Raw genomic sequence first — 27,794 nt, forward strand, 5'->3', positions numbered from 1 at the left:
TGAGCCTGACGTGAATTACATACTGCTTTCTCTGGAACAGGCCCAGATCCCCATCATTTGCGTGTAGTGAAGGCGGAAAAAAAGGGGCCGGAGGGCGGACTGCCTTCTGAGAATTTGTAGACGATTGAATAAACCTCCACTGCCTTCCATTCTGCTAGCAAACGTACAGTCTTTGGAAAATAAAATTGTTGAATTTAGTGGAAGATCAAACTGCCAACGGGACATTCAAAACTGTAATATCTTATGCTTCAATGAGTCGTGGCTGAACTACGACATTATCAACATACAGCTGGCTGGTTATATGCTATATCGGCAGGATAGAACAGAGGTGTCTGGTAAGACAACTGGCGTCGGGTTATGTATTTTTGTAAATAACAGCTGGGGCACGATATCTAAGGAAGTCTTGAGGTTTTGCTCACCTGAGGTAGAGTATCTCATAATAAGCTGTAGACCACACTATTTACCTAGAGAGTTTTCATATGTATTTTTCGTAGCTGTCTACATACCACCACAGACTGATGATGGCACTAAGACAGGCAAAGCGTCACAGCCGAGAGCTGCCCTGTGACACGAGCTTACCAGATGAGCTAAACTACTTCTATGCTCGCCTCGAGGCAAATAATACTGAAACATGCATGAGAGCACCAGCTGTTCCGGAAGACTGTGTGATCATACTCTCTGCAGCCGAAGCGAGTAAGACCTTTGAACAGGTAAACATTCACAAGGCCGCAGGGCCAGACGGATTATCAGGATGTGTACTGCAAGCATGCGCTGACCAACATTTTCAACCTCTCCCTGTCCGAGTCTGTAATACCAACATGTTTTAAGCAGACCACAATAGTCATTATGCCCAAGAACACTAAGGTAACCTGCCTAAATTACTACTGACCTGTAGCACTCACGTCTGTAGCCATGAAGTGATTTGAAAGGCTGGTCATGGCTCACATCAACACCATCATCCCACTCCAATTTGCATACCGCCTCAACAGATGATGCAATCTCTATTGCACGCCACACTGCCCTTTCCCACCTGGACAAAAGGAACACCTATGTGAGAATGATATTCTTTGACTACAGCTCAGAGTTCAACACCATAGTACCCTCAAAGCTCATCAGTAAGCTAAGGACCCTGGGACTAAACACCCTGGGACTAAACACACCACCCCCAGGTGGTAAGGGTAAGTACCAACTCTTCCGCCACAGGGCCCTTCAGGGCTGTGTGCTCAGTCCCCTCCTGTACTCCCTGATCACTCATGACTGCACGGCCAGGCATGACTCCAACACCATCATTAAGTTTGCCGATGACACAACAGTGGTAGGCCTGATCACCGACAACAACGAGAAGAACATATCAAGACTGTTTCAAGGACAGCTTTTTTCCATCTACGTAACATTGCAAAAATCAGAAACTTTCTGTCCAAAAATGATGCAGAAAAATGAATCCATGCTTTTGTTACTTCTAGGTTAGACTACTGCAATGCTCTACTTTCCGGCTACCCGGATAAAGCACTAAATAAACTTCAGTTAGTGCTAAATACGGCTGCTAGAATCCTAACTAGAACCAAAAAAATGATCATATTACTCCAGTGCTAGTCTCCCTACACTGGCTTCCTGTCAAGGCAAGGGCTGATTTCAAGGTTTTACTGCTAACCTACAAAGCATTACATGGCCTTGCTCCTACCTATCTCTCTGATTTGGTCCTGCTGTACATACCTACATGTATGCTACGGTCACAAGAGCAGGCCTCCTAATTGTCCCTAGAATTTCTAAGCAAACAACTGGAGGCAGGGCTTTCTCCTACAGAGCTCCATTTTTATGGAATGGTCTGCCTACCCATGTGAGAGATGCAAACTCGGTCTCAACCTTTAAGTCTTTACTGAAGACTCATCTCTTCAGTGGGTCATATGATTGAGTGTAGTCTGGCCCAGGAGTGTGAAGGTGAACGGAAAGGCTCTGGAGCAACGAACCGCCCTTGCTGTCTCTGCCTGGCCGGTTCCCCTCTTTCCACTGGGATTCTCTGCCTCTAACCCTATTACAGGGGCTGAGTCACTGGCTTACTAGGGCTCTTTCATACCGTCCCTAGGAGGGGTGCGTCACTTGAGTGGGTTGAGTCACTGATGTGATCTTCCAGTCTGGGTTGGCGCCCCCCTTGGGTTGTGGAGATCTTTGTGGGCTATACGCGGCATTGTCTCAGGATGGTAAATTGGTGGTTGAAGATATCCCTCTAGTGGTGTGGGGGCTGTGCTTTGGCAAAGTGGGTGGGGTTATATCCTTCCAGTGTCTCCTGACCCCTCCTGTCTCAGCCCCCAGTATTTATGCTGCAGTAGTTTATGTGTTGGGGGGCTAGGGTCAGTTTGTTATATCTGGAGTACTTCTCCTGTCCTATCCGGTGTCCTGTGTGAATTTAAGTATACTCTCTCTAATTCTCTCTTTCTTTCTCTCTCTCGGAGGACCTGAGCCCTAGGACCATGCCTCAGGACTACCTGGCATGATGACTCCTTGCTGTCCCCAGTCCACCTGGCCGTGCTGCTGCTCCAGTTTCAACTGTTCTGCCTGTGATTATTATTATTTTACCATGCTGGTCATTTATGAACATTTGAACATCTTGGCCATGTTCTGTTATAATCTCCACCCGGCACAGCCAGAAGAGGACTGGCCACCCCACATAGCCTGGTTCCTCTCTAGGTTTTTCCGAGCCACCGTGCTTCTACACCTGCAAAAAGTGTGAAAGCTCTCTGAACTTTAAACTCTAAGCCACCTAATACAGGGATGGGTAACTGGTGGCACCCTCTTTGAAGGCCCTCTGAACTTGAATTTTTCTATAACTTTTTTGGGGGGGTTTTAGGCTGGGTTTCTGTACAGCACTTTGAGATATCAGCTGATGTACGAAGGGCTATATAAATACATTTGATTTGATTTGAAAGCCTATAGGGACGAGGTCAGAGACATCGCCGTGTGGTGCCAGGACAAGAACCTCACCCTCAATGTGATCAATGCAAAGGAGATGATTGTGGACTACAGGAAAAGGAGGACCGAGCAGGCCCCCATTCTCATCGGCGGGGCTGTAGTGGAGCAGGTTGAGAGCTTCAAGTTACTTGGTGTCCACTTCACCAACAAACTAACATGGTCCAAGCACACCAAGACAGTTGTGAAGAGGGCACAACAAAACCTATTCCCCCTCAGGATGACTGAAAAGATTTGACACAGGTCCTCAGATCCTCAAAAGGTTCTACAGCTGCACCATTGAGACTGGTTGGTTGACTGGTTCACTGCCTGGTATTGCAACTGCTCGGCCTCCGACCGCAAGGCACTACAGAGGGTAGTGCGTACGGCCCAGTACATCACTGGGGCAAAACTTCCTGCCATCCAGGACCTCTATACCAGGCGGTAACAGAGGAAGACCCTAAAAATTGTCAAAGACTCCAGCAACCCCAGTCATAGACTGTTCTCTCTGCTACTGCACGGCAAGCGGGACCAGAGCGCCAAGTCTAGGTCCAAGAGGTTTCTAAACAGCTTCGACTGACCAGTGCCCCTGCACATTGACTCTGTACCGGTACCCCCCTGCATATAGTCTCGCTATTGTTATTTTACTGCCGCTCTTTAATTACTCGATACTTTTATTTGTTATTATCTTTTGTATTTCTTCTTATTTTTTCTTTAAACTGCATTGTTGGTACCTGTTGTATTTGGCGCATGTGACAAATAAAATGTGATTTGATTTTAAATGAATGTGGTCAAGCAATGTAGCCGATTGATTCCTTCTTGATGAATAAATAAAACAAAAATGTTTCTCTGTAATACTAGCCACCTAGTAATTGTATACAGTTGTCTTTAGCTAGCCAGCTAGATAGGTCCCCAATCTCTCAACCTCCTAACTAGTTGTTCATGTCCCTGCCTCTACATACTGTAGCTAAACTACACTGTTGATGAGACGTTTCTCATGAGAAGCTGTTAACATAAATCTAATCACACACACATATGTACACACACACTTACACACAAACATACACACACAGCAGAGTGGAGTGTTGCAGTCAGGGAGATGTGGTCTGTCAGTACACAACATCTGGTGCCAGTCTAGGAACTCTGTAAAGGTTGTTTCCATAGAGACACTTTGCCAGCTTGCGTTGAAATGAGAAAGGTGTTGAGGGGATAGTGGAAGAAAAGAGAAGTAGTGGAGGAAAGGCGGATGAGAGAAAGAGAAGTGCTGGTGGATTTGAGCTTATCATAAGAAAGTAACAATGTTAGTAGGGTAGTGTGCATAGCCTACAGATAGAACATTAGATTGTGAACCTGGTCAAATAGATTCCATATGAAGGCCTATCCATTTATCTTAAATGAGCAAAAGACTATTAAGTCTCATAGGCTGTGTTTACACAGGCAGCCCAATTCTGATATTTTTCATTAATTGGTCTTTTTGACCAATCAGATCAGCTCTGAAAAAGAAACAATCTGATGTGATTTGTCAAAATACCAATTAGAGGGAAAAAATATCAGAATTGGGCTGCCTGTGTAAACGCATCCTTAGATTGTTAAGTCACACTGCAGGTCAAAGTGCATAAAACATTACGCAATACAGAATCTGGAAAGAAGCCAATTTGACAACTGGCCTCTTATTCATATTCAAATGCTGTCAATGGAGACGGGGTCTGGGACAGTGACGGGGACAGATGGTGCTGAAGATCCTTTTTGTCCATTTAAAAATATATATATATACATTTTTATTACTATTTATCAGGGGTAGCAGCAGCACCCTCAGCACATCTACTTCCTGCAGCTATTCCACCCCTTTACTTAGATTTGTGTGTATTAGGTTGTTGTTGAGGAATTACTGCACTGTTGGAACTAGAAGTACAAGCATTTGGCCACACTCACAATAACATCTGCAAACCATGTGTATGTGACCAATAAAATGTTGTTTGATTTATGGGTGAACCTGCAATAAAGCATTTCATTGCACCTTGTACTCCTGTCTACTGTCTACAGTATATACAGTGTATATGACAAATAAACAAACTTGTCTGGACATACACACACACACATACACACTGGTAGTCTATTGGAAGAGGGGTGAGACAGGCCACAGCACAGCCTACTAAAAATAATAAAGTTGTCCCTCTAATGCATTGCTCTCATGTCTGTCTGTCTCTTTGGTAAGAGTTAACTCACAGTCAACAGTCAACCCCCCAATGTCACTTTCAGCAATAGGATGTAATCTTAGGAAACGGTGTGGTTTCACTACACCCTCGGCTTTCTCACTGATCGTATGTTACCTTCGTGAACAACGACTACAGACAAAAAGCTATATACTCGCTCTCTACGCCCACGTGTCTGTTTCGATGTGTTTCACCTAGGAGCAGAGAAGAGGGGAACAGACTGACGTAACATAGTCCCGGCATCCTCCGCCGCCACATCATCCTCTTCTCAGCAGCAGAACGACCCTTCTCGGTGAAAGTGAACAGAATATACAGAGGACAGGCAGAGAGGAGACGGAAAAGAAACCAAAACGTATAGAGTAACGATTCTCACATGCTTGCTTTTGGTCGTAGTTGATAAGGACCTCGCGCTTGAACTAGAAATAAGCTACATGATATTTTAGCCGACGTTGTTACTATTTTGGCGTCTATAAACTATTCATTGTTTATGTCAAGAGTATAAACTCTTGGAAAATGCTACAATCTCTAACTAGCAATTCGTGTGTGCGGTTGATACAAAGTCACAAATCGACATGGTATTTTTTGCTTCTAGTCTTGGGATATATTTTTTATCTTATATTCGGAGCTGTTGTCTTTTCATCGGTGGAACTGCCTTATGAAGACCGGCTAAGACAGGAGTTACGAACCATCAAAAAACTGTTCCTCCAGGAACACGAATGTCTGTCGGAAGAACGCCTTGAGGAGTTTCTGGAGAAGGCGCTCGAGGCCAGTAACTATGGAGTGTCCATTCTCAATAACGCATCGTCAAATTGGAACTGGGACTTCACCTCCTCGCTCTTTTTCGCCAGTACTGTATTGTCTACCACAGGTGAGTCCGTCATTGGCCTATTAAAGTGTACTGCATTTCAGCCATCTAGGGGTGGGCTGGCTGGAGGTGATGCAGGCTGCGCGTCATAGCTCGTTCTACGTTGGCGCAATGACATCGCTCCCAGAAATGAATAGGTGACGTTCAGAAATGTGTTGCTCTTAATATACCTATTTTCGGAAAAATAAGGGAGTTGCTTGCTTATGTAGTTATAGAGTTATAGTTATGATGATGGTTATACAGTTCGTTATTGTCATAACCTTCTTGTAACTAGGCACACGACCTGAAAGCAGTTTGCGTTTTGTTGCCTGTGACACTGAAATGTACACTTTCGAGACACTGTACACCCAAGTAACACCTGGCTTTGTTACCTGAACTCAGCTCAGTGATGACAATACACATATGCCCCCAATGCAGCCATTGCACACAACAAAGGCCTACTATATAGGCCTACCCCCCAAAATAGATGTCTGCATAGCTGTGTTGCAGCATAGCTGTGTTGCAGCACCCCCTGACACATCAGAATAATACAGAAAAAAGTAATTTTAAAAAGTACGATATTTTTTTTAGCAAAAGTAACGCACTGGGCCTTTACTAGTCCTGTATTAGCGGACATATATAGGCGCTTGTAGCGCAGGCCAAAAACAATTCTGCTTCGCCACACCCTCCCCCCTGATCTCATGTCCTGGTCAGGTAAAACTCTGGGTCCTATTTGTAGGCCATGACAGAACATGATTATTATTTCCTTTTCATCTGTGTTATGACTATAGGGCTGGGGGTTTCTTGCCGGGTCATGTGAATTGGAAACCCTTTCAAACTACCACAAACCTTGTTATTATTCATTCTGAATCTGATATCATAAGAGCCAGAGACAACAACTTAAATGGACAACATACTCTGTAGTATAGTTAAGCTGCAGCTGGCCCAGAACAGAGCAGCTCGTCTTGCTCTTCATTGTAATCAGATGGCTAATATTAATCATATGCATGCCAGTCTCTCTTGGCTAAGAGTTGAGGAGAGACGGGCTGCATCACTTCTTATTTTTTACAAGAAACATTAATGTGTTGAAAAATCCTAATTGTTTGCATAGTCAACTTATGCACAGCTCTGATGCACACACTTACCCCACCAGACATGCCACCAGGGGTCTTTTCATAGTCCCAAATCCAGAACAAATACAAGAAGGTATACAGTATTATATAGAGCCATTATTGCATGGAACACAGAACTGATCAAATTAGAACCCCAGAACTGGTCGTCTTAAATAGACCACAGAACTGATCAAAATAGAACCACAGAACTGGTCATCTTAAACAGACCACAGAACTGGTCATCTTAAACAGACCACAGAACTGGTCATCTTAAACAGACCACAGAACTGGTCATCTTAAACAGACCACGGAACTGGTCATCTTAAACAGACCACAGAACTGATCAAAATAGAACCACAGAACTGGTCATCTTTAAATAGACCACGGAACTGGTCATCTTAAACAGACCACAGAACTGATCAAAATAGAACCCCAGAACTGGTCATCTTAAACAGACCACGGAACTGGTCATCTTAAACAGACCACAGAACTGATCAAAATAGAACCACAGAACTGGTCATCTTAAACGGACCTCAGAACTGGTCATCTTAAACAGACCACAGAACTGGTCATCTTAAACAGACCACAGAACTGGTCATCTTAAACAGACCACAGAACTGGTCATCTTAAACAGACCACAGAACTGGTCATCTTAAATAGACCACAGAACTGGTCATCTTAAACAGACCACAGAACTGGTCATCTTAAACAGACCACAGAACTGGTCATCTTAAACAGACCACAGAACTGGTCATCTTAAACAGACCACAGAACTGGTCATCTTAAACAGACCACAGAACTGGTCATCTTAAACAGACCACAGAACTTCTGGTGTGAGTGCCATGAGCTACAGAACAGAGTTCCCAACCCTCTAGATCGTGTTGTTTTGTCTAAATCACGTATGATGGTTTGCTGTTGCTACCTGCTATTAATGTGTTCAGCTGTGCAATAGACTACTGTCATCACTACTACTGCCTTGTAATGTGGTTCAGCTGGGCAGTAGACTACTGTCATCACTACTACTGCCTTGTAATGTGGTTCAGCTGGGCAGTAGACTACTGTCATCACTACTACTGCCATGGAATGTGGTTCAGCTGGGCAGTAGACTACTGTCATCACTACTACTGCCTTGTAATGTGGTTCAGCTGGGCAGTAGACTACTGTCATCACTACTACTGCCTTGTAATGTGGTTCAGCTGGGCAGTAGACTACTGTCATCACTACTACTGCCATGTAATGTGGTTCAGCTGGGCAGTAGACTACTGTCATCACTACTACTGCCTTGTAATGTGGTTCAGCTGGGCAGTAGACTACTGTCATCACTACTACTACCTTGTAATGTGGTTCAGCTGGGCAGTAGACTACTGTCATCACTACTACTACCTTGAACGTGTAGATTAAAAAAAGTTACGCAAATATTTGGGAAGTAGGTAACACTTTGTATTAAGGTTGGTCTTAACTAATATCAATATTGTATTAAGATGTTGTTAGATAATGCTGTACTTTAACATGGATCATAATATGAATTAAACACCGCTTTGTGTTTCCTCCAGGATACGGTCACACCGCTCCGCTCTCCGACGGGGGAAAAACTTTTTGTATCGTCTACTCTGTGCTCGGCATCCCCTTCACCCTCCTCTTCCTCACCGCCGTGGTCCAACGCATCATGATCTTCAGCACACGCCGGCCCGTCATGTATGTGTCCACCCGCTGGGGCCTGTCCAAACCTTTGGTAGCCATGGTCCACGCCACGCTCCTCGCCATCCTGGCTGCTTCCTGTTTCTTCCTCATCCCGGCAGCCATCTTCTCCTCCCTAGAGGAGAACTGGAACTTCCTGGAGAGTTTCTACTTCTGTTTTATATCTCTCAGTACCATCGGACTGGGAGATTACGTACCAGGAGAGTCCTTCAACCAGAGGTTCAGACAGATCTATAAAGTGGGCATCACTGGTAAGTGTTCACATTTGTTTGCTTGAATTTCTTTTAGCACACAATAGGTGCTGGTCTTCCAAGAGTCCATGAGAGATTGATAAATGATCCAGAACTGGGGTGATGAATGATCCAGAACTGGGGAGATGAATGATCTAGAACTGGGGTGATAAATGATCTAGAACTGGGGTGATGAATGATCTAGAACTGGGGTGATGAATGATCTAGAACTGGGGTGATGAATGATCCAGAACTGGGGTGATGAATGATCCAGAACTGGGGTGATGAATGATCCAGAACTGGGGTGATGAATGATCCAGAACTGGGGTGATGAATGATCCAGAACTGGGGTGATGAATGATCCAGAACTGGGGTGATGAATGATCCAGAACTGGGGTGATGAATGATCTAGAACTGGGGTGATAAATGATCTAGAACTGGGGTGATGAATGATCTAGAACTGGGGTGATGAATGATCTAGAACTGGGGTGATGAATGATCCAGAACTGGGGTGATGAATGATCTAGAACTGGGGTGATGAATGATCCAGAACTGGGGTGATGAATGATCTAGAACTGGGGTGATGAATGATCTAGAACTGGGGTGATGAATGATCCAGAACTGGGGTGATGAATGACCCAGAACTGGGTTGTCCAAATTAAAGTGAACTTAAATAACCATATAAATAGAGATACCGCATCATCCAACACCTTGAGGCTCTGCATTGGACAGGTTCGTCTTGAGGCTCTGGATGCTATTGGACAGGTTCGTTGTGAGGCTCTAGATGCTATTGGACAGGTTTGTCGTGAGGCTCTGGATGCTATTGGACAGGTTCGTCTTGAGGCTCTAGATGCTATTGGACAGGTTTGTCTTGGGGCTCTAGATGCTATTGGACAGGTTTGTCTTGAGGCTCTAGATGCTATTGGACAGGTTCGTATTGAGGCTCTAAATGCTATTGGACAGGTTTGTCTTGAGGCTCTGGATGCTATTGGACAGGTTTCAAATCAAATGAAATGTATTTATATAGCCCTTCTTACATCAGCTGATATCTCAAAGTGCTGTACAGAAACCCAGCCTAAAACCTCAAACAGCAAGCAATGCAGGTGTAGAAGCACGGTGGCTAGGAAAAACTCCCTAGAAAGGCCAAAACCTAGGAAGAAACGTAGAGAGGAACCAGTCTATGAGGGGTGGCCAGTCCTCTTCTGGCTGTGCCGGGTGGAGATTATAACAGAACATGGCCAAGATGTTCAAATGTTCATAAATGACCAGCATGGTCAAATAATAATAATCACAGTGGTTGTAGAGGGTGCAACAGGTCAGCACATCAGGAGTAAATGTCAGTTGGCTTTTCATAGCCGATCATTGAGAGTATCTCTATTGCTCCTGCTGTCTCTAGAGAGTTGAAAACAGCAGGTCTGGGACAGGTAGCACGTCTGGTGAACAGGTCAGGGTTCCATAGCCGCAGGCAGAACAGTTGAACCTGGAGCAGCCGCATGGCCAGGTGGACTGGAGACAGCAAGGAGTCATCATGCCAGGTGGTCCTAAGGCATGGTCCTAGGGCTCAGGTCCTCAGAGAAAGAGAGAATTAGAGAGAGCATACTTAAATTCACACAGGACACCGGATAAGACAAGAAATACTCCAGATATAACAGACTGACCCTAGCCCCCCGACACATAAACTACTGCAGCATAAATACTGGAGGCTGAGACAGGAGGGGTCAGGAGACACTGTGGCCCCGTCCCGACAATACCCCCGGACAGGGCCAAACAGGCAGGATATACAGTGCCTTGCGAAAGTATTCGGCCCCCTTGAACTTTGCGACCTTTTGCCACATTTCAGGCTTCAAACATAAAGATATAAAACTGTATTTTTTTGTGAAGAATCAACAACAAGTGGGACACAATCATGAAGTGGAACGACATTTATTGGATATTTCAAACTTTTTTAACAAATCAAAAACTGAAAAATTGGGCGTGCAAAATTATTCAGCCCCCTTAAGTTAATACTTTGTAGCGCCACCTTTTGCTGCGATTACAGCTGTAAGTCGCTTGGGGTATGTCTCTATCAGTTTTGCACATCGAGAGACTGACATTTTTTCCCATTCCCCCTTGCAAAACAGATCAAGCTCAGTGAGGTTGGATGGAGAGCATTTGTGAACAGCAGATTTCAGTTCTTTCCACAGATTCTCGATTGGATTCAGGTCTGGACTTTGACTTGGCCATTCTAACACCTGGATATGTTTATTTTTGAACCATTCCATTGTAGATTTTGCTTTATGTTTTGGATCATTGTCTTGTTGGAAGACAAATCTCCGTCCCAGTCTCAGGTCTTTTGCAGACTCCATCAGGTTTTCTTCCAGAATGGTCCTGTATTTGGCTCCATCCATCTTCCCATCAATTTTAACCATCTTCCCTGTCCCTGCTGAAGAAAAGCAGGCCCAAACCATGATGCTGCCACCACCATGTTTGACAGTGGTGATGGTGTGTTCAGGGTGATGAGCTGTGCTGCTTTTACGCCAAACATAACGTTTTGCATTGTTGCCAAAAAGTTCAATTTTGGTTTCATCTGACCAGAGCACCTTCTTCCACATGTTCGGTGTGTCTCCCAGGTGGCTTGTGGCAAACTTTAAACGACACTTTTTATGGATATCTTTAAGAAATGGCTTTCTTCTTGCCACTCTTCCATAAAGGCCAGATTTGTGCAATATACGACTGATTGCTGTCCTATGGACAGAGTCTCCCACCTCAGCTGTAGATCTCTGCAGTTCATCCAGAGTGATCATGGGCCTCTTGGCTGCATCTCTGATCAGTCTTCTCCTTGTATGAGCTGAAAGTTTAGAGGGACGGCCAGGTCTTGGTAGATTTGCAGTGGTCTGATACTCCTTTCATTTCAATATTATCGCTTGCACAGTGCTCCTTGGGATGTTTAAAGCTTGGGAAATCTTTTTGTATCCAAATCCGGCTTTAAACTTCTTCACAACAGTATCTCGGACCTGCCTGGTGTGTTCCTTGTTCTTCATGATGCTCTCTGCGCTTTTACCGGACCTCTGAGACTATCACAGTGCAGGTGCATTTATACGGAGACTTGATTACACACAGGTGGATTGTATTTATCATCATTAGTCATTTAGGTCAACATTGGATCATTCAGAGATCCTCACTGAACTTCTGGAGAGAGTTTGCTGCACTGAAAGTAAAGGGGCTGAATAATTTTGCACGCCCAATTTTTCAGTTTTTGATTTGTTAAAAAAGTTTGAAATATCCAATAAATGTCGTTCCACTTCATGATTGTTGTTGATTCTTCACAAAAAAATACAGTTTTATATCTTTATGTTTGAAGCCTGAAATGTGGCAAAAGGTCGCAAAGTTCAAGGGGGCCGAATACTTTCGCAAGGCACTGTAACCCCACCCACTTTGCCAAAGCACAGCCCCCACACCACTAGAGGGATATCTTCAACCACCAATTTACCATCCTTAGACAAGGCCGTGTATAGCCCACAAAGATCTCCGCCACTGCACAACCCAAGGGGGGGCGCCAACCCAGACAGGAAGACCACGTCAGTGACTCAACCCACTCAAGTGACGCACCCCTGCTATGGACGGCATGGAAGCGCACCAGTAAGCCAGTGATTAGGCCCCTGTAATAGGGTAAGAGACAGAGAATCCCAATGGAGAGGTTTGTCTTGAGGCTCTAGATGCTATTGGACAGGTTTGTCTTGAGGCTCTAGATGCTATTGGACAGGTTTGTCTTGAGGCTCTAGATGCTATTGGACAGGTTTGTCTTGAGGCTCTAGATGCTATTGGACAAGTTTGTCATGAGGCTCTAGATGCTATTGGACAAGTTTGTCTTGAGGCTCTAGATGCTATTGGACAGGTTTGTCTTGAGGCTCTAGATGCTATTGGACAAGTTTGTCTTGAGGCTCTAGATGCTATTGGACAGGTTTGTCTTGAGGCTCTAGATGCTATTGGACAAGTTTGTCTTGAGGCTCTAGATGCTATTGGACAAGTTTGTCTTGAGGCTCTAGGTGCTATTGGACAGGCTCATCTTGCTCTTTAGAAGCCAAAAACCAGAAGCCTTTTGCTGTGAAAGAGAAAACAGCTCCTGGCTAAGAAGAGAGAAAAAGGCTGATTTTGAACTTAGTAGGGGGTCCTGTATATTTGATTTGGATTGCCCTCAGCACTTCTGGCATGTTTGTGAAGTTTGGCTGAATCTGAGACAGGAAAATCTTCCCATATCTTTCCTGAACATCCCCTCTTCCTTCATCAATACACAGAAAGTCTAAATTAATGTAGACTGCTACTGCTATTCAGAGACTTTAGTTGATTATGACCATAGTAATGATCATGATAATAATGAGCTCATCTATTATTGGGAAAACCAACACCAAAACCTTTCTACTGATTACACACTGCTTGCTGGGCTCATCAGTGCCCTTTCCCTCCCCCTAGTGGTTAGATAGAAAAACAAACAATGTTGTGAGGTTGTGATTAACATGCTATGAACTGAGTCAGCTGAGGGTTTCAATGAGCCAGTGATGAGTTGGAGAAGAGGAGCACTGCAGATAGCCTATTTAGTATTTATATCATACTATGCATGTGAGGATAAGAACCATGGAGAGAGAGTGATCAAATGACAATATTAATGGATAATCTCTCTCTCTCTGTCTCTCTCTGTCTCTGTCTCTCTCTCTCTCTCTCTCTCTCTCTCTCTCCAGTCTACCTCCTCCTGGGCTTGGTCGTGATGCTTGTGGTCCTGGAGACGTTCTGTGAGCTGCAGCAGCTGAAGACCCTGAGGAAGATGTTCTATCTGAAGAAGGAGAAACCACAGGACCGCCTGGCTATACTGGAGCACGACCATCTGGCCTTCACCGCCGTGTCCCACCAGAACAACTCCACCTCGCTCAGGGAGGACAACACCAAGAACCTGCCCTTCGTTAGTGTCCCCGAGCTGGCCTCGCCCGGTGGGGACGACCCCATGATCGGCTAGAAAGGGGGTGGGGATAGTTAAAATGTTGGGGTGAAACTAGGGAAGGCCAAGGAGAGTAGAAGTGTAGTGAGGGGGGAGGGATGGTGAAACTAAGGTTGCAATCCAATTCTCTATCCTTCTTCTGAAGTGTGCACTTGATCACTGCATTTGTCACTATACCCTGATGAAGACAGCTTGTCTGTCGAAACGTTGGTTATTAGGATATTAAATGTTTGCATCTGAGCCCTTGGGTGTGCAGCTCTCCTTTTCTTTTTCAAGTGTTCTACTCCGCTAGCCAGCACCTCGCCTAAACACGTGTTCTACTCCGCTAGCCAGCACCTCGCCTAAACACGTGTTCTACTCCGCTAGCCAGCACCTCGCCTAAACACGTGTTCTACTCCGCTAGCCAGCACCTCGCCTAAACAGGTGTTCTACTCCGCTAGCCAGCACCTCGCCTAAACAAGTGTTCTACTCCGCTAGCCAGCACCTCGCCTAAACACGTGTTCTACTCCGCTAGCCAGCACCTCGCCTAAACACGTGTTCTACTCCGCTAGCCAGCACCTCGCCTAAACACGTGTTCTACTCCGCTAGCCAGCACCTCGCCTAAACACGTGTTCTACTCCGCTAGCCAGCACCTCGCCTAAACACGTGTTCTACTCTGCTAGTCAGCACCTCGCCTAAACACGTATTCTACTCCGCTAGCCAGCACCTCGCCTAAACACGTGTTCTACTCCGCTAGCCAGCACCTCGCCTAAACACGTGTTCTACTCCGTTAGCCAGCACCTCGTCTAAACAGGTGTTCTACTCCGCTAGCCAGCACCTCGCCTAAACAGGTGTTCTACTCTGCTAACCAGCACCTCGCCTAAACACGTGTTCTACTCCGCTAGCCAGCACTTCGCCTAAACACGTGTTCTACTCCGCTAGCCAGCACCTTGCCTAAACACGTGTTCTACTCCGCTAGCCAGCACCTCGCCTAAACAAGTGTTCTACTCCGCTAGCCAGCACCTCGCCTAAACACGTGTTCTACTCTGCTAGTCAGCACCTCGCCTAAACAGGTGTTCTACTCCGCTAGCCAGCACCTCGCCTAAACAGGTGTTCTACTCCGCTAACCAGCACCTCGCCTAAACACGTGTTCTACTCCGCTAGCCAGCACTTCGCCTAAACACGTGTTCTACTCCGCTAGCCAGCACCTTGCCTAAACACGTGTTCTACTCCGCTAGCCAGCACCTCGCCTAAACAGGTGTTCTACTCCGCTAGCCAGCACCTCGCCTAAACACGTGTTCTACTCCGCTAGCCAGCACCTCGCCTAAACACGTGTTCTACTCCGCTAGCCAGCACCTCGCCTAAACACGTGTTCTACTCCGCTAGCCAGCACCTCGCCTAAACACGTGTTCTACTCCGCTAGCCAGCACCTCGCCTAAACACGTGTTCTACTCCGCTCGCCTAAACACGTGTTCTACTCCGCTAGCCAGCACCTCGCCTAAACACGTGTTCTACTCCGCTAGCCAGCACCTCGCCTAAACACGTGTTCTACTCCGCTAGCCAGCACCTCGCCTAAACACGTGTTCTACTCCGCTAGCCAGCACCTCGCCTAAACACTTGTTCTACTCCGCTAGCCAGCACCTCGCCTAACCACGTGTGCGTTTCTTTCGCCTCTTGATCACTGCCTACCATCAATTCTCTCCAGGTGAAACTCTCTGTAACATTAGCTGAAAATCTCTCGGCGAAACTCTCCCCAATCGATGCTTACACCAATTCAATGCTTTTCAATAAGAAGGGTAGAGAATCGGGATGCAACCTATGAACGGTGAGGGAACGGTGATACCGGGGTCTCATAGGAGAGTAGAAGGGTATTTCAGAGAACTTCTGAACTTAAGCTTCAGCAAAAGGATACATTTTAAAAACAAAAGCTTGACTTCAAACCACTGTTAGTAATATTGAATATGATAGTATTTTAGCCCTTTATCGTCCACGGGAACTTAACTATCCCTCTTAATGACACACAATGCCTTCATATGTCTAGTTGATGTGTACGCTGGTTAAATTAACGATAAGGGAAATGTCTGCCTTACTATTGGAGCTTCGTTCATTGTCAGGATCCTTGTTCAGAACAGCCTTGCTATCTATCTACCGTTCTTATATAGACTATATCCATATCTATCATGTGTTTATGAACACGCTTATAGTGAGTTATGATGCAGTCATAATGCGTTATGAGCACAGCTATAAACACATAGATATGGGCTTCATAGACACCCACCTGGGAAAATGGAAGCTAATATCACGTTATACTGTTAGAGTCTGTACACATAGTACTGGATGTAGGGGCGGCAGGGTAGCCTAGTGGTTAGAGCGTTGGACTAGTAACCGGAAGGTTGCGAGTTCAAACCCCCGAGCTGACAAGGTACAAATCTGTCGTTCTGCCCCTGAACAGGCAGTTAACCCACTGTTCCCAGGCCGTCATTGAAAATAAGAATTTGTTCTTAACTGACTTGCCTGGTTAAATAAAGGTAAAATAAAAAAAAAAAAATAAAGTTCTAAAGTATATTTTACAGGAGTGAACTGAAGCGCATGTATTCAGGTTAACTGGATCAGGTATACAACCGTAGCACATTTCATCATTGTGAAATGCCCTGAACATGAATTACAGTAAGATGTTTATTTGATGAAGTTTGATTTGATTGAAGTACAAGTTGTGATGTTATGTTGAGGTAGTTGTAAATGTTTCTTGACTAGTGATGTACTGTCTGTATTTCTCACGTTATTTAGTCTGAAAGAAATGGACTTACTGTGTGGCTTATTGTATGTTAAAGGGACGGTTAAAAAGGGAACAAAGCAGGTCTGAATCATGGTTCACTGCCAGAAGAAATGATGCTGTATAGAACCATGAAAGGTTCAGTGACTCATCTCATAAAGCACCTTTATTTTTAGCAGTGTATTATCATCAATCATATGACCACAGCAGGTTTCTGAACACCTTGTGTGAACCACTCAGAAATGGGAAATGACCGGGTTGAACATTTTGGACCAAAAATGATTCTGGTTCTGGAAAGTACAAAAGTTATGTCCTGAACTTCAGATTTAAGTGAGAGGACAAAGAAGAACTGAATTTAGAAGAAGTGATGTTGTTGTTAGAAGACTTGCAGTGTGTGTACAGATATAGGATCTTAATTTGACCAGTATTGTCACAGCAAAATAATCCTGCAGGAACAGGATTTTAACATTTAGTCCATAATGTTGCTTGATTAGTGGTTAGGCTGGCCAAAAGTAGGCTACATGAAAAGTGCAATAGTGTAAATATAACTGTGTTAGTGTGGGTTTTTAGTGAATGTATGTAAATCACAAAGCTCATCTGCAACAAAGAGTGATCAAATTAAGAGCCTACATCTGTAATGCTTCAGGACTGCTCTGTGACAGACAAGAAAAGTCAGATTATTTGATACTGCAAATCACTATTTAAAAACATGATTATAAACTAGCTTTGAACTATTTTAGAAAGAGCTTAGTAGTTCTGGGGGATGTTAAGAGGAGTGTTTACAAATGTGTGTTTGTAATTTATGCAGATGATGATTCTAATAAAGGTACTCCGTGAGAGACTCAGAGGAACTTGACTATAGAAAACATTGATTGACAGCAGGCAGACAGGACTGCTTTACAGTACAATGCAGTAGAAACATTTCCCTGGACAAATCTTTAACTGATTTGTAATAGCTACATTATAATGAATTAACTGACATATATTGCCCAAATTAAGATCTACAAAAATCAACTAAATTAAGATTTAAGTTAAGATGTACAGAAGGGAATATTCATTTATTTGCTTGTACGTATTTGTCATGATGTCATCCTGTATTTGAAACGTATTTGTTTGAAGCATACATGTGAGTACAAGCTGACTTGTGGACATCCTGGTATTATTATTGTGGACATACTGGTATTATTATTGTGGACATACTGGTATTATTATTGTGGACATCCTGGTATTATTATTGTGGACATACTGGTATTATTATTGTGGACATCCTGGTATTATTATTGTGGACATCCTGGTATTATTATTGTGGAGATACTGGTATTATTATTGTGGACATCCTGGTATTATTATTGCGGACATCCTGGTATTATTATTGTGGACATCCTGGTATTATTATTGTGGACATCCTGGTATTATTATTGTGGACATACTGGTATTATTATTGTGGACATACTGGTATTATTATTGTGGACATACTGGTATTATTATTGTGGACATCCTGGTATTATTATTGTGGACATCCTGGTATTATTATTGTGGACATACTGGTATTATTATTGTGGACATACTGGTATTATTATTGTGGACATCCTGGTATTATTATTGTGGACATACTGGTATTATTATTGTGGACATACTGGTATTATTATTGTAGACATACTGGTATTATTATTGTGGACATCCTGGTATTATTATTGTGGACATCCTGGTATTATTATTGTGGACATACTGGTATTATTATTGTGGACATACTGGTATTATTATTGTGGACATCCTGGTATTATTATTGTGGACATACTGGTATTATTATTGTGGACATCCTGGTATTATTATTGTGGACATCCTGGTATTATTATTGTGGACATCCTGGTATTATTATTGTGGACATTGTCACGCCCTGACCTTAGTATTCTTTGTTTTCTTTATATATTTTGGTTAGGTCAGGGTGTGACATGGGTGATGTATGTGTTTTTGTACTGTCTAGGGGTTTTGTATGTTCATGGGGTTGTGTACTATCTAGGTGTTTTGTATGTCTATGGTTGCCTAGATTGGTTCTCAATCAGAGGCAGCTGTTTATCGTTGTCTCTGATTGGGAACCATATTTAGGCAGCCATATTCTTTGGGTAATTTGTGGGTTATTGTCTATGTGTTAGTTGCCTGTGTCTGCACTTATCCAGTATGTCCACATACTGGATAAGCTACACGTCGCTACACATAGCTACACGTCGTTTTGTTGTTTTGTAATTTTGTTTAAGTGTCCTTCGTCTTATTAAAGATGTGTTCATCTCACGCTGCGCCTTGGTCTCCTCCATACAACGAACGTGACAGAATAACTCACCAAACAAGGACCAACCAGCGTGAAAGGGAGGAACAGCGCTTTGGGGAAGAATGGACCCAGGGGAAGGATGAGTGGGTGACAACCTGGGAGGAGATAGAGAGGTGGTCGATCGATCCAGGGAGAGTACCAGAGCCCGCTTTGGATTCTATGGAACAGTGCGAGGAGGGATACAGGAGAATGGAGGAATGGCAACGATATATTTTTACATTTTTAAAATTTACCTTTATTTAACAAGGCAAGTCAGTTAAGAACAAATTCTTATTTTCAATGACCGCTTAGGAACAGTGGGTTAACTGCCTGTTCAGGGGCAGAACGACAGATTTGTACCTTGTCAGCTCAGGGATTTGAACTTGCAACCTTCCGGTTACTAGTCCAACAACTAGGCTACCCTGCTAGTAAGGGTACACGGCTAGCACGGAAGCCTGAGAGGCAGCCCCAATAAAAACATTTGGGGGGGGGCAAACGAAGAGATTGGCTAAGTCAGGTAGGAGACCTGAGCCAACTCCTCGTGCTTACCGTGGGGAGCGTGTTACTGGTCAGGCACCGTGTTATGCAGTGGAATGCACAGTGTCTCCAGTGTGCATTTCTGAATGGGCATCCAGCCAGGAAGGAGGGTGCCGGCTCAGCGCTCCTGGTCTCCAGTATACCTCCATGGACCAGGATATCCTGCGCCGGCTCTGCGTACTGTGAGTCTGCACAGCCCTGTGCGTCCTGTGCCAGCGCGGCAAGTATAACCATCCAGCCAGGACGGGTTGTGTCAGCTCTACACTCCAGACCTCCAGTACGCCTCCACAGCCCAGTACGTCCTGTGCCTGCTCCCCGCACTCGCCCTGAGGTGCGTGTCCCCAGCCCGGTACCACCAGTGCCGGCACCAGGCCTACAGTGCGCCTTGCCAGTCCAGAGCGTCCGGCCACAGTACCCAGTCCAGAGTGTCCGGTGACAGTACCCAGTCCAGAGTGTCCGGCCACAGTACCCAGTCCAGAGTGTCCGGCTACAGTACCCAGTCCAGAGCATCCGGCAACAGTACCCAGTCCAGAGCGTCCGGCCACAGTACCCAGTCCAGAGCATCCGGCAACAGTACCCAGTCCAGAGCGTCCGGCCACAGTACCCAGTCCAGAGCGTCCGGACACAGTACCCAGTCCAGAGCGACCGGCGACAGTACCCAGTCCAGAGCGTCCAGCGACAGTACCCAGTCCAGTACCCAGTCCAGAGCGTCCGGTGACAGTACCCAGTCCAGAGCGTCCGGCGACAGTACCCAGTCCAGAGCGTCCGGCCACAGTACCCAGTCCAGAGCGACCGGCGACAGTACCCAGTCCAGAGCGTCCAGCGACAGTACCCAGTCCAGTACCCAGTCCAGAGCGTCTGGCGACAGTACCCAGTCCAGAGCGTCCGGCAACAGTACCCAGTCCAGAGCGTCCGGCAACAGTACCCAGTCCAGAGCGTCCAGGCGACAGTACCCAGTCCAGAGCGTCCAGGCGACAGTACCCAGTCCAGAGCGTCCGGCGACAGTACCCAGTCCAGAGCGTCCGGCGACAGTACCCAGTCCAGAGCGTCCGGCGACAGTACCCAGTTCAGAGCGTCCGGCGACAGTACCCAGTCCAGAGCGTCCGGCGACAGTACCCAGTCCAGAGCGTCTGGCGACAGTACCCAGTCCAGAGCGTCTGGCGACAGTACCCAGTCCAGAGCGTCTGGCGACAGTACCCAGTCCAGAGCGTCCGGCGACAGTACCCAGTCCAGAGCGTCCGGCGACAGTACCCAGTCCAGAGCGTCCAGCGACAGTACCCAGTCCAGAGCGTCCGGCGACAGTACCCAGTCCAGAGCGTCTGGCGACAGTCTACAGACCGGAACCTCCTACGACGGGCCGCAGTCCGGAACCTCCTACGACGGGCCGCAGTCCGGAACCTCCTACGACGGGCCGCAGTCCGGAACCTACCACGACGGGTCGCAGTCCGGATCCGCCAGAGTTTTCCTCCAGTCCAGAGGCGCCAGAGTCTCCCTCCAGTCCAGAGGCGCCAGAGTCTCCCTCCAGTCCAGAGGCGCCAGAGTCTCCCTCCAGTCCAGAGGCGCCAGAGTCTCCCTCCAGTCCAGAGGCGCCAGAGTCTCCCTCCAGTCCAGAGGCGCCAGAGTCTCCCTCCAGTCCGGATCCGCCAGAGTCTCCCTCCAGTCCGGATCCGCCAGAGTCTCCCTCCAGTCCAGAGGCGCCACTCACTCCAGACTCGAACATCAGTCCAGTAGCGTCCTCTAATCCGGCGTCGGCGGTGAGGGTTTCCGCTCCAGAGACATCACGTAAGTGGGCTGAGTCAGGAGTGGAGCGTCCCTCATCCGAACCGCCACGGCGGAGTTATGCCCACCCAGACCCTCCCATATAGGCTTAGTTGTGCGGCCTGGAGACCGCACCTTTGGGGGGGTACTGTCACGCCCTGACCTTAGTATTCTTTGTTTTCTTTATTACTTTGGTTCGGTCAGGGTGTGACATGGGTGATGTATGTGTTTTTGTACTGTCTAGGGGGATTGTATGTTTATGGGGTTGTTTACGGGGTTGTTTACTATCTAGGTGTTTTGTATGTCTATGGTTGCCTAGATTGGTTCTCAATCAGAGGCAGCTGTTTATCGTTGTCTCTGATTGGGAACCATATTTAGGCAGCCATATTCTTTGGGTAATTTGTGGGTTATTGTCTATGTGTTAGTTGCCTGTGTCTGCACTTATCCAGTATGTCCACATACTGGATAAGCTACACGTCGCTACACATAGCTACACGTCGTTTTGTTGTTTTGTAATTTTGTTTAAGTGTCCTTCGTCTTATTAAAGATGTGTTCATCTCACGCTGCGCCTTGGTCTCCTCCATACAACGAACGTGACAGAATAACTCACCAAACAAGGACCAACCAGCGTGAAAGGGAGGAACAGCGCTTTGGGGAAGAATGGACCCAGGGGAAGGATGAGTGGGTGACAACCTGGGAGGAGATAGAGAGGTGGTCGATCGATCCAGGGAGAGTACCAGAGCCCGCTTTGGATTCTATGGAACAGTGCGAGGAGGGATACAGGAGAATGGAGGAATGGCAACGATATATTTTTACATTTTTAAAATTTACCTTTATTTAACAAGGCAAGTCAGTTAAGAACAAATTCTTATTTTCAATGACCGCTTAGGAACAGTGGGTTAACTGCCTGTTCAGGGGCAGAACGACAGATTTGTACCTTGTCAGCTCAGGGATTTGAACTTGCAACCTTCCGGTTACTAGTCCAACAACTAGGCTACCCTGCTAGTAAGGGTACACGGCTAGCACGGAAGCCTGAGAGGCAGCCCCAATAAAAACATTTGGGGGGGGGCAAACGAAGAGATTGGCTAAGTCAGGTAGGAGACCTGAGCCAACTCCTCGTGCTTACCGTGGGGAGCGTGTTACTGGTCAGGCACCGTGTTATGCAGTGGAATGCACAGTGTCTCCAGTGTGCATTTCTGAATGGACATCCAGCCAGGAAGGAGGGTGCCGGCTCAGCGCTCCTGGTCTCCAGTATACCTCCATGGACCAGGATATCCTGCGCCGGCTCTGCGTACTGTGAATCTGCACAGCCCTGTGCGTCCTGTGCCAGCGCGGCAAGTATAACCATCCAGCCAGGACGGGTTGTGTCAGCTCTACACTCCAGACCTCCAGTACGCCTCCACAGCCCAGTACGTCCTGTGCCTGCTCCCCGCACTCGCCCTGAGGTGCGTGTCCCCAGCCCGGTACCACCAGTGCCGGCACCAGGCCTACAGTGCGCCTTGCCAGTCCAGAGCGTCCGGCCACAGTACCCAGTCCAGAGTGTCCGGTGACAGTACCCAGTCCAGAGTGTCCGGCCACAGTACCCAGTCCAGAGTGTCCGGCTACAGTACCCAGTCCAGAGCGTCCGGCCACAGTACCCAGTCCAGAGCATCCGGCCACAGTACCCAGTCCAGAGCATCCGGCAACAGTACCCAGTCCAGAGCGTCCGGACACAGTACCCAGTCCAGAGCGACCGGCGACAGTACCCAGTCCAGAGCGTCCAGCGACAGTACCCAGTCCAGTACCCAGTCCAGAGCGTCCGGTGACAGTACCCAGTCCAGAGCGTCCGGCGACAGTACCCAGTCCAGAGCGTCCGGCCACAGTACCCAGTCCAGAGCGACCGGCGACAGTACCCAGTCCAGAGCGTCCAGCGACAGTACCCAGTCCAGTACCCAGTCCAGAGCGTCTGGCGACAGTACCCAGTCCAGAGCGTCCGGCAACAGTACCCAGTCCAGAGCGTCCGGCAACAGTACCCAGTCCAGAGCGTCCAGGCGACAGTACCCAGTCCAGAGCGTCCAGGCGACAGTACCCAGTCCAGAGCGTCCGGCGACAGTACCCAGTCCAGAGCGTCCGGCGACAGTACCCAGTCCAGAGCGTCCGGCGACAGTACCCAGTTCAGAGCGTCCGGCGACAGTACCCAGTCCAGAGCGTCCGGCGACAGTACCCAGTCCAGAGCGTCCGGCGACAGTACCCAGTCCAGAGCGTCCAGCGACAGTACCCAGTCCAGAGCGTCCGGCGACAGTACCCAGTCCAGAGCGTCTGGCGACAGTCTACAGACCGGAACCTCCTACGACGGGCCGCAGTCCGGAACCTCCTACGACGGGCCGCAGTCCGGAACCTCCTACGACGGGCCGCAGTCCGGAACCTACCACGACGGGTCGCAGTCCGGATCCGCCAGAGTTTTCCTCCAGTCCAGAGGCGCCAGAGTCTCCCTCCAGTCCAGAGGCGCCAGAGTCTCCCTCCAGTCCAGAGGCGCCAGAGTCTCCCTCCAGTCCAGAGGCGCCAGAGTCTCCCTCCAGTCCAGAGGCGCCAGAGTCTCCCTCCAGTCCAGAGGCGCCAGAGTCTCCCTCCAGTCCAGAGGCGCCAGAGTCTCCCTCCAGTCCGGATCCGCCAGAGTCTCCCTCCAGTCCGGATCCGCCAGAGTCTCCCTCCAGTCCAGAGGCGCCACTCACTCCAGACTCGAACATCAGTCCAGTAGCGTCCTCTAATCCGGCGTCGGCGGTGAGGGTTTCCGCTCCAGAGACATCACGTAAGTGGGCTGAGTCAGGAGTGGAGCGTCCCTCATCCGAACCGCCACGGCGGAGTTATGCCCACCCAGACCCTCCCATATAGGCTTAGTTGTGCGGCCTGGAGACCGCACCTTTGGGGGGGTACTGTCACGCCCTGACCTTAGTATTCTTTGTTTTCTTTATTACTTTGGTTCGGTCAGGGTGTGACATGGGTGATGTATGTGTTTTTGTACTGTCTAGGGGGATTGTATGTTTATGGGGTTGTTTACGGGGTTGTTTACTATCTAGGTGTTTTGTATGTCTATGGTTGCCTAGATTGGTTCTCAATCAGAGGCAGCTGTTTATCGTTGTCTCTGATTGGGAACCATATTTAGGCAGCCATATTCTTTGGGTAATTCGTGGGTTATTGTCTATGTGTTAGTTGCCTGTGTCTGCACTTATCATATATAGCTTCACGGTCGTTTTGTTTGTCTTATAAGTTTGTTTAAGTGTTCTTCGTCTTATTAAAGATGTGTTCATCTCACGCTGCACCTTGGTCTCCTCCATACAACGAACGTGACAGACATACTGGTATTATTATTGTGGACATACTGGTATTATTATTGTGGACATACTGGTATTATTATTGTGGACATACTGGCATTATTATAACTAACACAGACTATACCTGTATCAACACAACTCAATCATACTATACATTTTTCATTTGGGACTGACTTCTTAGACCACAAGAACCCATCTAATTGTATTGTACCAGACAGGAACTGCTGTTCGTTCTTGAGAATATAGACTAATAGAATAATATGTTTGTATTATGTTGTACGGAATTATGTTTTATCAATCATATCAGAATGTTTCTGCCTTTTTTTTTTTTTACCAAAGTATTTTACAGTGATAGAATGAATATCACACAATATCGAGTATCGCACGATGATAGAATGAGTATCACACGATGATAGAATGAGTATCACACAATGATAGAATGTATTGTTTTGAATACCGGTTGCGAAAACAGAGGAATTGTATGTAATCGCATTGGAACTTTGTTAATTGGGTGTTGGTCTTATAGTAACTGTAACAGTCCTGGTCAGTGTTACTGTAGGGTGTTGGTCTTATAGTAACTGTAACAGTCCTGGTGTTACTGTAGGGTGATGTTCTTATAGTAACAGTCCTGGTGTTACTGTAGGGTGATGGTCTTATAGTAACTGTAACAGTCCTGGTGTTACTGTAGGGTGTTGGTCTTATAGTAACTGTAACAGTCCTGGTGTTACTGTAGGGTGTTGGTCTTATAGTAACTGTAACAGTCCTGGTGTTACTGTAGGGTGTTGGTCTTATAGTAACTGTAACAGTCCTGGTGTTACTGTAGGGTGATGTTCTTATAGTAACAGTCCTGGTGTTACTGTAGGGTGATGGTCTTATAGTAACTGTAACAGTCCTGGTGTTACTGTAGGGTGATGGTCTTATAGTAACTGTAACAGTCCTGGTGTTACTGTAGGGTGTTGGTCTTATAGTAACTGTAACAGTCCTGGTCAGTGTTACTGTAGGGTGTTGGTCTTATAGTAACTGTAACAGTCCTGGTCAGTGTTACTGTAGGGTGTTGGTCTTATAGTAACAGTCCTGGTGTTACTGTAGAGTGTTGGTCTTATAGTAACTGTAACAGTCCTGGTCAGTGTTACTGTAGGGTGTTGGTCTTATAGTAACTGTAACAGTCCTGGTCAGTGTTACTGTAGGGTGTTGGTCTTATAGTAACTGTAACAGACCTGGTCAGTGTTACTGTAGGGTGATGGTCTATTAGGTAACTGTAACAGTCCTGGTCAGTGTTACTGTAGAGTGTTGGTCTTATAGTAACTGTAACAGTCCTGGTCAGTGTTACTGTAGGGTGTTGGTCTTATAGTAACTGTAACAGTCCTGGTCAGTGTTACTGTAGGGTGTTGGTCTTATAGTAACTGTAACAGTCCTGGTCAGTGTTGCTGTAGGGTGATGGTCTTATAGTAACTGTAACAGTCCTGGTCAGTGTTACTGTAGGGTGTTGGTCTTATAGTAACTGTAACAGTCCTGGTCAGTGTTACTGTAGGGTGTTGGTCTTATAGTAACTGTAACAGTCCTGGTCAGTGTTACTGTAGGGTGTTGGTCTTATAGTAACTGTAACAGTCCTGGTCAGTGTTACTGTAGGGTGTTGGTCTTATAGTAACTGTAACAGTCCTGGTGTTACTGTAGGGTGATGGTCTTATAGTAACTGTAACAGTCCTGGTCAGTGTTACTGTAGGGTGTTGGTCTTATAGTAACTGTAACAGTCCTGGTCAGTGTTACTGTAGGGTGTTGGTCTTATAGTAACAGTCCTGGTGTTACTGTAGAGTGTTGGTCTTATAGTAACTGTAACAGTCCTGGTCAGTGTTACTGTAGGGTGTTGGTCTTATAGTAACTGTAACAGTCCTGGTCAGTGTTACTGTAGGGTGTTGGTCTTATAGTAACTGTAACAGACCTGGTCAGTGTTACTGTAGGGTGATGGTCTATTAGGTAACTGTAACAGTCCTGGTCAGTGTTACTGTAGAGTGTTGGTCTTATAGTAACTGTAACAGTCCTGGTCAGTGTTACTGTAGGGTGTTGGTCTTATAGTAACTGTAACAGTCCTGGTCAGTGTTACTGTAGGGTGTTGGTCTTATAGTAACTGTAACAGTCCTGGTCAGTGTTACTGTAGGGTGATGGTCTTATAGTAACTGTACAGTCCTGGTGTTACTGTAGGGTGATGGTCTTATAGTAACTGTAACAGTCCTGGTGTTACTGTAGGGTGTTGGTCTTATAGTAACTGTAACAGTCCTGGTGTTACTGTAGGGTGTTGGTCTCATAGTAACTGTAACAGTCCTGGTCAGTGTTGCTGTAGGGTGATGGTCTTATAGTAACTGTAACAGTCCTGGTCAGTGTTACTGTAGGGTGATGGTCTTATAGTAACTGTAACAGTCCTGGTCAGTGTTACTGTAGGGTGTTGGTCTTATAGTAACTGTAACAGTCCTGGTGTTATTGTAGGGTGTTGGTCTTATAGTAACTGTAACAGTCCTGGTCAGTGTTACTGTAGGGTGTTGGTCTTATAGTAACTGTAACAGTCCTGGTCAGTGGTACTGTAGGGTGATGGTCTTATAGTAACAGTCCTGGTGTTACTGTAGAGTATTGGTCTTATAGTAACTGTAACAGTCCTGGTCAGTGTTACTGTAGGGTGTTGGTCTTATAGTAACTGTAACAGTCCTGGTCAGTGTTACTGTAGGGTGTTGGTCTTATAGTAACTGTAACAGTCCTGGTCAGTGTTACTGTAGGGTGATGGTCTTATAGTAACTGTAACAGTCCTGGTCAGTGTTACTGTAGGGTGATGGTCTTATAGTAACAGTCCTGGTGTTACTGTAGGGTGATGGTCTTATAGTAACTGTAACAGTCCAGGACAGTGTTACTGTAGGGTGTTGGTCTTATAGTAACAGTCCTGGTGTTACTGTAGAGTGTTGGTCTTATAGTAACTGTAACAGTCCTGGTCAGTGTTACTGATTGGTGATGGTCTTATAGTAACTGTAACAGTCCTGGTCAGTGTTACTGTAGGGTGATGGTCTTATAGTAACAGTCCTGGTGTTACTGTAGAGTGTTGGTCTTATAGTAACTGTAACAGTCCTGGTGTTACTCTA

At 46.4% G+C, this 27,794-nt stretch overlaps 1 protein-coding gene across 1 annotated transcript; it reads left to right on the forward strand.

Moving 5' to 3' along the window:
- The first annotated feature begins 5,392 nt into the window (after positions 1 to 5,392).
- LOC139381784 (potassium channel subfamily K member 1-like) lies at positions 5,393 to 17,612 on the forward strand. The gene is made up of 4 exons (XM_071125541.1): positions 5,393 to 6,024; positions 8,666 to 9,061; positions 13,756 to 16,333; positions 16,542 to 17,612. The coding sequence occupies exons 1-3, from the start codon at positions 5,670 to 5,672 to the stop codon at positions 14,025 to 14,027; spliced, it is 1,023 nt and encodes a 340-aa protein (XP_070981642.1). The 5' UTR covers positions 5,393 to 5,669; the 3' UTR covers positions 14,028 to 16,333; positions 16,542 to 17,612.
- Positions 17,613 to 27,794: the final 10,182 nt, after the last annotated feature.

Source organism: Oncorhynchus clarkii, chromosome 23 (assembly GCF_045791955.1).
Source record: "Oncorhynchus clarkii lewisi isolate Uvic-CL-2024 chromosome 23, UVic_Ocla_1.0, whole genome shotgun sequence".
Lineage (NCBI taxonomy): Eukaryota > Metazoa > Chordata > Actinopteri > Salmoniformes > Salmonidae > Oncorhynchus > Oncorhynchus clarkii.